The sequence below is a fragment of the Rhinoraja longicauda genome, chromosome 7 (genome assembly GCF_053455715.1).
Source record: "Rhinoraja longicauda isolate Sanriku21f chromosome 7, sRhiLon1.1, whole genome shotgun sequence".
NCBI lineage: Eukaryota > Metazoa > Chordata > Chondrichthyes > Rajiformes > Arhynchobatidae > Rhinoraja > Rhinoraja longicauda.
In genome coordinates, this window is record NC_135959.1 from 44224640 (window position 1) to 44238648 (window position 14009).

Genomic DNA, 14009 nt, shown 5'->3' on the forward strand with positions numbered 1-14009 from the left:
TGCCTGCGTTTAGCCCGTAGCCCTCTAAACCTATCCTATCCATGTACCTGTCCAAATGTTTCTTAAATGTTGTAATAGTAGCTGCCTCAACTACCTCCTCTGGCAGCACATTCCATATACCCACCACCCTTTGTGATAAAAAATAAACATTGCCCCTCAAATTCTTGTTAAATCTCCCCCCTACTCCAGGTAAAAAACATTTGCCCCATCTATTCCTCTCATGATCTTATAAACCTCTATAAGATCACCCCTCATCCTCTTGCGCTCCAAGGAATAAAGTCCTAGCCTGCTCAGGCCCGAGTCCTGGCAACATCCTCATAAATCCTCTCAGTATCCTTTCCAGCTTGACAACATCTTTCCCACAACGGTGACCAGAAATGAACCCAATACTCTCAATGAGGCCTCACCAACGTCTTGTACAACTCGTACTGTAGTTGCAGTCTTCTGCATTTTAACCACTGGGATTACTTATTATTGATTCTTGCTGTGAGTGAGAGTCTGTGAATGCTTGAATGAGGCAGAACCAGATTTTTGGGATGCGTGTTTAAAAAACGGAGCATGCCCTTGCAGTTTTTGCTGGAAGGAGAGTGTATCCTGATGTTGTTGAAGATTCTCTCTCATCCACACGCACCTTCTCCCTCACACACACACACACACACGTATAAACACACAGTATGAAAAGATATTGACTCTTTGCGAAAGATGCCAGCTGCTCCATTCTTCTGACTTACAGAAACTTAACCAAACACAAAATCTATTAGTTTTAGTTTTAGAGATACAGCATAGAAACAGGCCCTTCAGCCCATCGAGTCCATGCTGACCACCGATCACCCGTTCACAGTAGTTCCATGTATCCCACTTTCCCTACTCCACTGTGCCACCATGCTGCACCACCCTGCTATACCACTGCACCACCCTGCTGCGCCACCCTGCTGTGCCACCCTGCTGTGCCACCCTGCTGCACCACTGCACCACTCTGCTGCACCACTGCACCACTCTGCTGCACCACTGCGCCACCCTGCTGCGCCACTGCACCATCCTGCTGCATCACCCTGCTCCACCACTGCTGCACCATCCTGCTGCACCACTGCGCCACCCTGCTGCACCACCGTGCTGCACCACTGCACCACTCTGCTGCACCACTGCGCCACCCTGCTGCACCACTCTGCTGCACCACTGCGCCACCCTGCTGCGCCACTGTGCTACTCAGCTGTGCCACCCTGCTGCCCCACTGTGCCACCCTGCTTCCCCACTGTGCCACCCTGCTGCACTACCATGCTGCACCACTGTGCTACCCATGCTGCACTACTGCACCACCCTGCTGCGCCACTCTGCTGCACCACTGCACCACCCTGCTACGCCACTCTGCTACCCTGCTGCACTGCTGTGCCACTGTGCCACCCTACTGCACCACTGTGCCGTCCTGAAAGGAATTTCAATACATCGCAGCTACATTTGCTTAGAATTAGAGTGCTTAGGAAAATATTTGCTTTGGCATTGTTTAACTGCAAACTATTAATCACTTGCACACTTTGCACAGTATGATAGCCATTACGTTTTATTTTACTTAATGTTAACTTGAATTAGCTGCTGCTGCAAGAAAGAATTTCTATGTTCCGTTTCGGTACATTTGACAATAAAACACTCGTGGGATGCAAATTATTCTTCTGAGCCTCTGAGTATTGTGAATTCCAGGTGCTTTAAAAAAAAAGTCTTTCAAGTTATTATGTGCTTTTAAAGCTATTAATTCTTAAAATCTGCACTTCTGAATGCATGCAGGCCGTTTATTCTTTTCCTTCTGCCCCCACTCTTCCTGGAGTAGGATACTCGGTGGTGAGTCTCAGTGTACCTTTGTGTAGGAAGGAACTGCAGATGCTGGTTTACACCAAAGATAGACACAAAATGCTGGAGTAACTCAGCGGGTCAGGCAGCATCTCTGGAGGAAAGGAACAGGTGACGTTTTCGTGTAGAGACCCTTCTTCAGACTGGATCTCTTCTGTTTGAAGAAGAGTCTCGACCCGAAAGGTCACCTATTCCTTTTCTCCAGAGGTGCTGCCTGACCTGCGGAGTTACTCCAACATTTTGCGTCTATCTCCCTGTACCTTCGTTCTATATAGCCCCTTCACATTAAATTGTGTGTTAAATTTAGTAATCCAATGCTCGAGTCCAATAATCTGTAGAGTTAAACAAATGAACAAATCGGTAAGTTCTCTAATGGTTCTTTTCAAAAAACCTTTGAAATACCTGTTCTCTCCATAGAGTGTAAACACAAAATGCTGGAGTAACTCAGCGGGTCAGGCAGCATCTCGGGAGAGAAGGAATGGGTGATGTTTCGGGTTGAGACCCTTCTTCAGACTGATTTAAACCAGCATCTGCAGGTTTTTTTCCTCTCCATAGAGTGTGCTTGTTTTTAAAAGTTTTAATTTGAATTTTGCACTGTGCACAGTATAATAAAGTACATCAACTGAATTTGTCATCCTAGAATTAATGTTAAAACCTCATAAGGTACAGAATATAATCTGGTGTGACAAGCCGCAATGTAATTAATAAGTCTGAAAATGACAGCACCTAAATGGGTCCTTCATCCCACTGAGTTCATGCCCACCATCGATCACCTGTTCACACTAGTTCTATGTGATTTCAGGAGCGCAGAAGGATAAGGGGTGATCTTATAGAGATGTACAAAATCATGAGAGGAATAGGTCAAATAAAGGCACAGAGTCTCTTGGCCAGAGTGTGAGGAGCCAAGAACCAGGGGACACAGGTCTAAGGTGAGGGGGAAAAGATTTTAACAGGAACTTGAGGGGTAAATCTTTTACACAAAGGGTGGGTGTATGGAATGAGCTGCCGGGGGAGGTAGTTGAAACACATACTATCTCAACGTTTAAGCAACATTTAGACAGGTACATGGATAGGATAGAATATGGGCCAAACGCAGGCAGGTGGGACGAGTGTAGATGGGGCATATTGGTCAGCAAGTTGGGCCGAAGAGCCTGTTTATGCGCTGCATGACTCTGACTCTATGTATCTGAAAGGGAAGTGTTTGCTGCACTACGGGGAGGGGTGTGGTGTGAGACGGGGTGGGGGTGGAAGCTAGCAGGTTTGTTCTGCAATAGAGCTGGACTGGACTTGACAGGATGAATAGATTGTTCCTACGCTGTAACCGTTGTCCCAATCGTTCATCCAGTCACGCGGCATCTGTGGAAACAGAAACAGAGTTAATCTTTCTGTCTCGAGATCCTTCCTTAGATTTTTCGCAGCCGAATTAATTCTCTGCTTCCAGTCATTTTGTGGAGTTCTATTGCTGAGTTATTGAAGCGCCCGGTGATTTATCACATGTAAAACAGAACCGAGTAACATCATCTGTGGCATTAATGTCACTCATTTGGGATGGATTGGTTCCTTTCAAATAGACTATGGGCTTCAGAGTGGCTCAAAACTGCAGACAGTAGGTTGCTGGTGCAGTCTTAGTTTAATGTAGAGATACAGCGCGGAGACAGGCCCTTCGGCGCACTGGGTCCACACCGACCAGTTACCCCGTACACTAGCACTACCCTACACACCAGGGACAATTTATAATCTTTAACAAAGCTAATTAACCTGCAATCCTGTACGCCTTTGGCGTGTGGGAGGAAACCGGAGCAACTGGAGAAGACCTGCGCGGTCACAGCGAGAATATAAGGCTCTGTAGAGACACCACCTATAGTTAGGATCGAGCCCAGGTCTCTGGCGATGTAAGGCACAACTACCACTGCACCTCTGTGCCATCACCAGTATTCCCCTTAGTTGGGTAATTAGCAGTCTTTTAGTTGTCCAATATTTAACATCAATCCCCATATTTACACAGAACTTTAGAAGAATCATGTCCAAATACAAACTTGATTTATTTTAACCCGGATTGAACAATGAGAATTGGAAATGTATCCTAATCATTTGACTCCTGACGCAAGGATATAGTCATACTGCATGGAAATGGGCCCTTCAGTCCAACTTGTTCATGCTTAGCTTCGCTTAGTTTAGAGATAATTCGTGGAAACAGGCCCTTCGGCCCACTGAATCTGTTCCTACCACACGAGGAACAAATTACAATTATACCAAGCCAATTAACCTACAAACCAGCGTTTCTACTGCTGTGCCACCGAATCGCCCATTTAATAAATGTAATAAATTGCTGAATTTAATGAGAAGGAATTGCAGATGCTGGTTTACCAAAGAAAGCCAAGGTGCTGGAGTAACTCACCAAGCCAGGCAACATCTCTGGAGAACATGGATAGGTGACATTTCGAGTTGGAAGTCTTCTTCAGTACTTAGTGAAAATGACTGCTGATTCAACTTGGACCATCTAAAATTGTCATTCAATCATTCTTTGCAAATAGATGGTATTTGGGCTGTGTCTAGGTTACAGTGACGTGTAGCGCTATCTGTAGCTCTCTCAGTGTGAAGAAGGGTCTCAAGCCGAAATATCACCAATTCCATTTCTCCAGAGATGCTGCCTGACCTGCTGAGTTACTCCAGCATTTTGCATCTATTTATAGAAAGGTGGTCTTTTTCTGTAAAAGGGAGAGGATACTGGAACCGAATTGCAACTTATCTACTGTTCAGCTCACCTGTAAAGTATTGCCTGCAGAACAAGGTTAAATTGATACATAGCCATCAGATATCCTGTAACTGATGGACCAAAGGTAGACAGAATGTGCTGGAGTAACAGAGGGTCAGGCCGTATCTTTGGAGAAAAAGGATGGGTGACATTTTGGGTCGAGTCCCTTCTTCAGAGCCATGATTGATGGACCAGACTGCTTGTGTCGTCTCTCGGTAATCAGAGCCTTTTACGGATGCAGATCCAGTTATGAATTTTTTACTTGGACTGAAATAGCCTTGACATCCTGTGACCTCGGTTACGTTACTGGTGCCACACTTGCACCAAATACATCACCTTGTCAGCCGACTAGCAAACCGAAACCTAAATCTGAACTCTCGCATATTTCTACCTGTTGCTGTGCTTTGTGGAAATGCCTTCCTTATCTGAAGAATTCAATTTGATTCAATTTCTGTTTCGCCACAACTACGTTTTCTTTTCATCAGAAGTATTTAGAGAAAATTGTTTCAATTTGATTCAATTGGTTTGTTTAAAGTTACAGCATGGAAAGGTCCACGCCGACCAGCGACCACGCTGCTTCTATCCTACAAACTAGAGACAATTTACCTACAAACCCGCACGTCTTTCTGATGTGGGAGGAATCGGTGCACTCAGAGAAAAAAACACGCGGTCACAGGGAGATGGTACTAACTCCATTCAGACAACGTCCGTAGTCCTTTGGATTAAATAGATTTTTATTCCATCAGAATTATTTGGAGGAAATGTGGGCGGCACATCGTGGCACAGCTGGTAGAGCCACTGCCTCACAGCGCCACAGAACCCCAATTTCATCCTAAACTCGGGTGCTGTCTGTGTGGAGTTTGCACATTCTCCCTGTGACCACGTGGGTTTCCTCCAGGTGCTCCGGTTTCCTCCCACATCCCAATGACGTGCGGGGTTGTAGGTTAACTGGCCTCTAAAATTGTCCCCAGTGTGTAGGGAGTGGATGAGAAAGTGGGATAACACAGGACTGGTGTGAATGGGTGATCGATGGTCAGCGTGAAATCAGTGGGCCAAATACTGTATCTCTAAACTAAACTCAATTAGTTCTAAACTGAAGAAAGAATGTGATTATCTAATAATTATATCCCCATGTGGAAAACCACATGTCAGAAGAGTTGGTCTACTCTTCCTTCTTATCTTGGCTTTGTATTGAATTTTGATCCCCCTGCAGAGCATAGATTGCAACTGCCTGTAACTTGCATTATTAGCTTGTATTATTTAAAACCAATGGTGTGGGAAATATAGGAACAAGGAACTGCAGATTCTGGCTCACAAGAAAAGGCACCAAGTGCTGGCGTAACTCAGCGGGTCAGGCTGCATCTCTGGAGAACGTGGATAGGTGACGTTTCGGGTTGGGACCCTTCTTCAGACAGGGAAATACATTACATTTCTTAAGTTCCTTAAATAATTTGTGTCTTGCAATTCTTAATTTCTCTCTAGGTTCACAATTATTTGATTAAATGTACATTGGAGTCTCTGCAATAGAAAATATTAGGAGTAAAAGTGGTTCTCCAAGGATCTGCAGTTGCTGAGGTGTTGAACAAAGCACAGAGTGTGGCAGGAACTCAGCGGGTCAGGCCCCATCCATGGAGGGAATGGACAGGTGAGATCCCGGGCCGGGACAGCTATCCATTTCCTCCAGGAATGCTGCCTGACCTGCTGAATTCCTCCAGCACTTTGTGTTTTGCTTTGGTAAAAGTGGTTGACTTGTTGGTAATCCATTGTCCACAACCCCTCTCGGACCACATCCCAAGCACTTGAGTCAAGCCCAACTAGCTTGGTTGTGTTCGATCCTGACTACGGGGCTGTGTGTGCAGTTTGTACGTTCTCCCTGTGACCATGTGGGCTTTCTCCAGGTGCTCCAGCTTCCTCCCACACTCCAAAGACGTACAGGATTGAGGGTTAAATTGTAAATTGTCCCTAGTATGTGTTGGATGGTGTTCGTGTGCGAGGATCGCTGGTCAGCGCGGACTCGGTGGGCCAAAGGGCCTGTTTCCGCGCTGTTTATCTAAACTAAACTAAACTAAACATACAAGGTGATTGGGGAAAAACACAGGCAGAACGTACATACGTTGAACCCAGGTCTCTTGCAGTTAGGCAGCAACTCTACCACTGTGCCTCCCATCTCTTGAAAGTAGGTGCCAATTGCAGACCTTTCCAGTGCTCTTTCCACTCTTCTCTACTCCCTAAAAGCATTCCAGTGTTGCAGCTAAATCTGCCTGCCAGCAAACATGCCTGAAGCATTTTACTCTGACCAGCTGCAGACTCTGGTTAGGAAATAGAAACAAAGTTACTGCCTCCAGTTCAGCAAGAACTGAGACACTCATTCTTCCACGATTCCCAGCTACAAAATTACCAATTCCCTCACCTACCCCACTAAAGAGATGAAAAAATGACTGTTATTTTTGCTTTTAATTCGTATGACTAACCTTCTCCAACACAGTGTTAAACTAATCTTTACTAACACAGACGGCACAGTGGCGCGGAGGTAGAGTTGCTGCCTTACAGCGCCAGAGAACAGGGTTTGATCCTGACTACGGGTGCTGCCTGTACGGAGTTTGTACGTTCTCCTTGTGACCGCATGGGCTTTCTCCGGGTGACAATAGACAATAGGTGCAGGAGTAGGCCATTCGGCCCTTCGAGCCAGCACCACCATTCAATGTGATCACGGCTGATCATTCTCAATTAGTACCCCGTTCCTGCCTACTCCCCATACCCCCTGACTCCGCTATCCTTAAGAACTCTATCTAGCTCTCTCTTGAATGCATTCAGAGAATTGGCCTCCACTGCCTTCTGAGGCAGTGAATTCCACAGATTTTCAACTCTCTGACTGAAAAAGTTTTTCCTCATCTCTGTTCTAAATGGCCTACCCCTTATTCTTAAACTGTGGCCCCTGGTTCTGGACTCCCCCAACATTGGGAACATGTTTCCTGCCTCTAACGTGTCCAACCCCTTAATAATCTTATATGTTTCGATAAGATCCCCTCTCATCCTTCTAAATTCCAGTGTATACAAGCCTAGCCGCTCCAGTCTTTCAACATATGACAGTCCTGCCATTCCGGGAATTAACCTAGTAAACCTACGCTGAACGCCCTCAATAGCAAGAATATCCTTCCTCAAATTTGGAGACCAAAACTGCACACAGTACTATAAGAAAATAACTGCAGATGCTGGTACAAATCGATTTATTCACAAAATGCTGGAGTAACTCAGCAGGTCAGGCAGCATCTCGGGAGAGAAGGAATGGGTGACGTTTCGGGTCGAGACCCTTCTTCAGACTCACAGTACTCCAGGTGTGGTCTCACTAGGGCCCTATACAACTGCAGAAGGACCTCTTTGCTCCTATACTCAACTCCACTTGTTATGAAGGCAAACATTCCATTGGCTTTCTTCACTGCCTGCTGTACCTGCATGCTTCCTTTCAGTGACTGATGTCGTTGTACACCCAGATCTCGTTGTACGTCCCCTTTTCCTAACTTGACACCATTCAGATAATAATCTGCCTTCCTATTCTTACCACCAAAGTGGATAACCTCACACTTATCCACATTAAACTGCATCTGCCATGCATCCGCCCACTCACACAACCTGTCCAAGTCACCCTGCAACCTCATAGCAGCTTCCTCACAGTTCACACTACCACCCAGCTTTGTATCATCTGCAAATTTGCTAATGCTACTTTTAATCCTTTCATCCAAGTCATTAATGTATATTGTAAATAGCTGTGGTCCCAGCACCAAGCCTTGCGGTACCCCACTAGTTACTGCCTGCCATTCTGAAAGGGACCCATTTATCCCCACTCTTTGCATCATTGCTCTGGTTTCCTCCCACATTCTAAAGACGTGCAGGTTTGTAGGTTAATTATCTTTGGTAAATTGCCGCTAGAGTGTAGGACGTCAGTGTAGGATAGAACTAGTGTACAGGATGATTGTTGGTCAGCGCGGACTCGGTGGGCCGAAGGGCCTGTTTCTGCCCTCTATCTCTGAACTAAACTAAACTAAAGTGTGCATCGTACCACATGTTATTTGGATGTCACTTTTTCCTGCTATAAATTAATGATGCTGTCTTGCATTATGCATGGCCATGGGGTATTAAAAATTATAAGCCAGATTGTACATATCTAGATTTTTTTCCTTTGGCTTTAGCTTTCATAGGTCACGAAAATGCTGCCATGAATAATTGTTTCAGTGCTACCTCTGCTCACTGTGCTCTCGCTCTGAGAGTCTGCCGCACATATTCATAATTCTCCAGCTTCATTCCCCATTAATCGCTGACCCCTGAGCCAATTATAACTGCACTCTGCCTGCATACATGTTTCTAAAGTGCTGTCCAACTGGGATAAAAGTCCTCACTCCCTACCATTAATACTCAGGTGGTGCCGGTTTGAAGATTAGGCATTCATTTTTTTCGCCTTGCTATTTGTATGAAACATAAGGGGCAAAACTAAATATGTATTCATGCCCGCAGGCACACAATGCTCGACATAAATTGTAAATTAATAGTCATTGCTTAAGCCTGCAAAAACCCAAGGCGCTGTTAGAAACAAAAAGCATTTCGTAACGACGATGTGAATAGTAGGTTTGCATTTTACCATTTACCGGTGCCCCTAAAGTGAAGTTCTTCTCAGGCCACTCGTCCGAAGTAGTAAGTGCCAATATGACATTGACTTATTGTATAATATTAATATGTAAATCTGAAGACATAGGAGCAGAATTAGGCCATTCGGCCCTTCAATTCCGCTCTGCCATTCGATTATTGCTGATCTATTTTTCACTCTCAATGCTATTTGCCTGCCTTCTCCCCGAAACCTTGAACGCCGTTACTAATCAAGAACCTCGGTCGGTGCGGACAAGTTGGGCTGAAGGGCCTGTTTCCATGCTGTGACTCTAACCTATCAATCTCCGATTTAAAAATACCCAATGATTTGGCCTCCACAGCGGCCTGTGGCAATGAATTCCACAGATTCACCACCCTCTGGCTAAAGAAATTCCTCCTTAGCTCCTTTCTAAAGGTACGTCCTTTTATTCTGAGGCCATGCCCTCTGGTCCTAGACTCTCCCACTAGTGGAAACATCCTCTCCTCGTCCACTCTATCTCAGCCGTTCATGTATATCTGGTGTAAGTTGATGCAATTTATACAGGAATGGTGACATATGTTTGTACAAAACAAGGAAAGCTGTATTTATCTTATTTTAAACAATGCCATTGCAGAGTCAAGCAGTGTTTATATAGGTGGAATGTCAGAGGCAGCTTGACTTTCCTGTGCAACTACTGTCTGTTTACCTGAGCAGTGGAGCAAGGTGGAAGAGCACATCCCTAAGAAAGAAGGAAAGATAGTTCTGAGGCATCTGTCCAGACAGCACCGTGTATAGTGCATTTCAACTAATGAAGTCATTTTTAAAATCATAAGTTCATAATTCCTTCAAGCAGAATTAGGCTATTTGGTCCATCAGTGGTAGAGTGCCCGCCTTGCAGCGCTAGAAACCTGGGTTTGATCCTGACCACGTGTGTTGCCTGTACAAAGTTTGTACATTCTCACTGTGTCCCTGTGGGTTTATTCCAGGGGCTCCGGTTTCATATCATATCATATATATACAGCGCGGAAACAGGCCTTTTCGACCCACCAAGTCCGCGCCGCCCAGCGATCCCCGTACATTAACACTATCCTACACCCACTAGGGACAATTTTTACATTTACATTTTACATTTTACCCAGCCAATTAACCTACATACCTGTACGTCTTTGGAGTGTGGGAGGAAACCGAAGATCTCGGAGAAAACCCACGCAGGTCACGGGGAGAACGTACAAACTCCTTACAGTGCAGCACCCGTAGTCAGGATCGAACCTGAGTCTCCGGCGCTGCATTCGCTGTAAAGCAGCAACTCTACCGCTGCGCTATCGCTGCGTTTCCTCCCACATCCCAAACACCTACAGGTTTGTAGGTTAATTGGCTTTGGTAAAATTGTAAATTGTCACTGGTGTGTAGGATAGTGCTATTATCAGGGGATTGCTGATCGGTGCGATGGGCCAAAGGGCCTATTTCCACGCTATATCTCTAAACGAAACTAAAGTCTGCTCCGCCATTTGATCATGGCTGATCTATTTTCCCACTCAATCCCATTCTCCTGCCTTCTCCCCATAACCTTTGGTGCCCTTGCGAATCGAGAACCCATCAATCATTGCTTTAAAAATATCCATTGACTTGGTCTCCACAGCTGCCAGTAGCAATGAATTCCTCAGATTCACCACCCGCTGGCTAAAGAAATTCCTCCTCATCTACATTCTAAAGATACATCCTTTTATTTTCTGGTCCTAGACTCTCCCACTACTGGAAACATTCTCTCCACATCCACTCTATCTAGGTCTTTCATTATTTGGTAGGTTTCAATGAGATTCCCCCCTCGTCCTTCAAAATTCTTCTCCACCGTATAATTTTACAAGTCCATGGTGCTTTAGAGACACTGGAGGGATATATTTAGTGGGTCAGTTGTGTATTGTTGAATTATTATTATGTGACCTCTGTTGGTCTGGCAAATGCGTAATTGGGCAAGGCTGTCACCAAGTGCTGGAGTAACTCAGCGGGGCTGGCAGCATCTCTGAAAAAAAGAATAGGTAACGTTTTGGGTTGAGACCCTTTTTCAGACTCTGGGGTCAAGGAAGGCTCTGGAACCAAGAGTGCTGGAAAATTGGTGCTGGAGCCGTATTTTGTTTTATCATTTAGCACTCTTGAGCATTGCGCAAAAGACCCATCAGACTCCAAAGATATTAAAGTGATTCACATCTCATTTCTCCTTTCAGGGTTTCGCCTATCCAGAAATCAGAAATTGTCCAAATAGTTAAAAAGAATGTCAATGCGATCACCCTGGCAGTGGGCGACGGGGCCAATGATGTGGGTATGATTCAGACAGCGCACGTTGGAGTGGGGATTAATGGCAACGAAGGGCTCCAAGCCACCAACTCCTCGGATTACTCCATAGCGCAGGTTAGTGGCACTTAATGCTGTCTCTTTACCTTGATCAGTAATCCTCACAACAAGCAACGTGTAACTCCATTTTATTTTACCAGAATGCTGCCTAGATTAGAGGTTCAGCCACAGTTGGAAACATTTACATGTACACAGGTACGTGCATAGGACAGGTTTAGAGGGATACTAGACCAAGTGGACCTGTTGGGCCCAAACCTCTCCTGCATTGGTGCAGCACCCTCTCCTCCCCTCTTCCCCCCCCCCCCTCTTCCCCCTCCCCTCTTCCCCCTCCCCTCTTCCCCCTCCCCTTCTTCCCCCTCCCCTCTTCCCCCCCTTCTTCCCCCTCCCCTCTTCCCCCTCCCCTCTTCCCCCTCCCCTCTTCCTCTTCCCCCCTCCCCTCTCCCCCCTCCCCTCTCCCCTCTTCCCCCTCCCCTCTTCCCCCTCCCCTCTTCCCCCCCTTCCCCCTCCCCTCCTTCCCCCTCACTCCTATCCTCCCTCCCCCAACCCCCTCTCCCCCCACTCCATCCCCTCCTTCCCCTCCCCCCCACTCCATCCCCCTCAAACCCCTCATCCTCCCTCCTCCCCCTCCCTCCCTCCCCCTTCCCTCCCTAGGAGATAGATTTAAACTTTAAAATGTGAATAACAAAAAATATAACACCGATTTCAATGAAACCTCTTCCATTAGCACCATTAGATGGTGAGTAAGGTGGGCCTAAAATTGTCACGCAATCTTGTATCGTTTTGTCTGTAGTTCAGGAACAAACAAACAAACAAGAGTTTTAGTATATAGATGGGCCAAACACAGGCAGGTGGAACTAGTGTAGATGAGCCATGTTGGTTGGTATTTATTCACAAAATGCTGGAGTAACTCAGCAGGTCAGGCAGCATCTCAGGAGAGAAGGAATGGGTGACGTTTCGAGTCGAGACCCTTCTTCAGACTGATGTCAGGGGGGCGGGACAAAGGAAGGATATAGGTGGAGACAGGAAGACAATGGGAGATCTGGGAAGGGGGAGGAGAAGAGAGGGACAGAGGAACTATCTAAAGTTGGAGAAGTCAATGTTCATACCGCTGGGCTGCAAGCTGCCCAGGCGAAATGCCCTCCTGCTCTACGTTTAGCAACATGTTGGTTGGTGTGAGCAAGTTGGGGCGACGGGCCTGTTTCCACACTGTATGATTCAATGACTCTACAGGGAAATGTTAGATAGTTTCGTTTATTTTAGTTTAGAAATACAGCGCGGAAACAGGCCCTTCAGCACAGTGAGTCCGTGCCAAACATCGATCACCCCCTACACTAGCATGATCCTACACACTAGGAACAATTTACAGAAGCCAATTAACCTTCAAACTTATACATCTTTGGAATGTAGGAGGAAATCGAAGCACCCAGAGAAAGCCCAGACGGTCACGGGGAGAACGTACAAACTTCGTACAGGCAGCACCAGTAGTCAGGATCAAACCCGGGTCTCTGGCACTGTAAGGCAGCAACTCTACTGCTGCACCACTGTGCCGTCCTTTGATTAGGATCGTTTTCTTTGGAACTTCAGAGGTTGAGAGAGGACTTGATAGAAGTATATAAAATTGATGACAATCAGAACCTTTTTCCCCAGGGTGGAAATGTTCACCTGCAGTATAATGTGAGAGGGGGCAAGTTTAATGGAGATGAGTGGAGCAAGTTTTTTTTACAAAGGGTGGTGGAGGCCTGGAACATGCTGCCAGGGGTGGTGTTGGAGGCAGTTATGATAGCGATGTTTAAGAGGCTTTTGGATAGGCACATGGAACTGCAGGCAATAGAGGAATATGAATCATGTTCAGGCAGATGAGACCAGTTTAACTTGGCATCTTGTGTAGGAAGGAACTGCTGATGCTGGTTTATACCGAAGATAGACACAAAATTCTGGAGTATCTCAGTAGGACAGGCAGCATCTCTGGACAAAAGAAATAGGTCATGTTTTGGGTCAGAACCCATCCTCGGACGACGGCATTATGTTCGGCACAGACATTGTGGGCCGAAGGGCCTGTTCCTGTGCTGTACTGTTCTGTGTTCTATGTCACCTATCCATATTCTTCAGAGGTGCTGCCTGACCCACTGAGTTACTGCAGCACTTTGTGTCTTTTTTTTAGTAGTTTTTTTTGCAATCTTGATGACCTGTTTAATTTACTGCTGTGCTGTGTAGCTGAAAAAATGTTTACAACATTGATGGAGTCTTTTGTCCTTCTAGTTTTCGTATTTAGAGAAGCTTTTGTTGGTCCATGGAGCGTGGAGTTATATCCGAGTGACAAAGTGCATCCTTTACTGTTTTTACAAAAATGTGGTGCTGTATATAATCGAGGTAAGGAGTATTATCTGTGCATCGTTAGTAATTTAGCGTAAAATGGATGGTTGAATTGAATAATGACTGGGAAAT

General features: G+C 45.8%; 1 protein-coding gene across 1 annotated transcript in view; it reads left to right on the plus strand.

Annotated features, from left to right (window-relative positions):
* Nucleotides 1–14009, plus strand: part of atp8a2 (ATPase phospholipid transporting 8A2) — a 171014-nt gene that overhangs the window by 117465 nt on the left and 39540 nt on the right. The window contains exons 25-26 of the mRNA XM_078403060.1: nt 11438–11621; nt 13824–13934. Of these exons, the coding sequence (XP_078259186.1) occupies nt 11438–11621; nt 13824–13934 (295 nt within the window). The remainder of the gene's footprint in view (nt 1–11437; nt 11622–13823; nt 13935–14009) is intronic.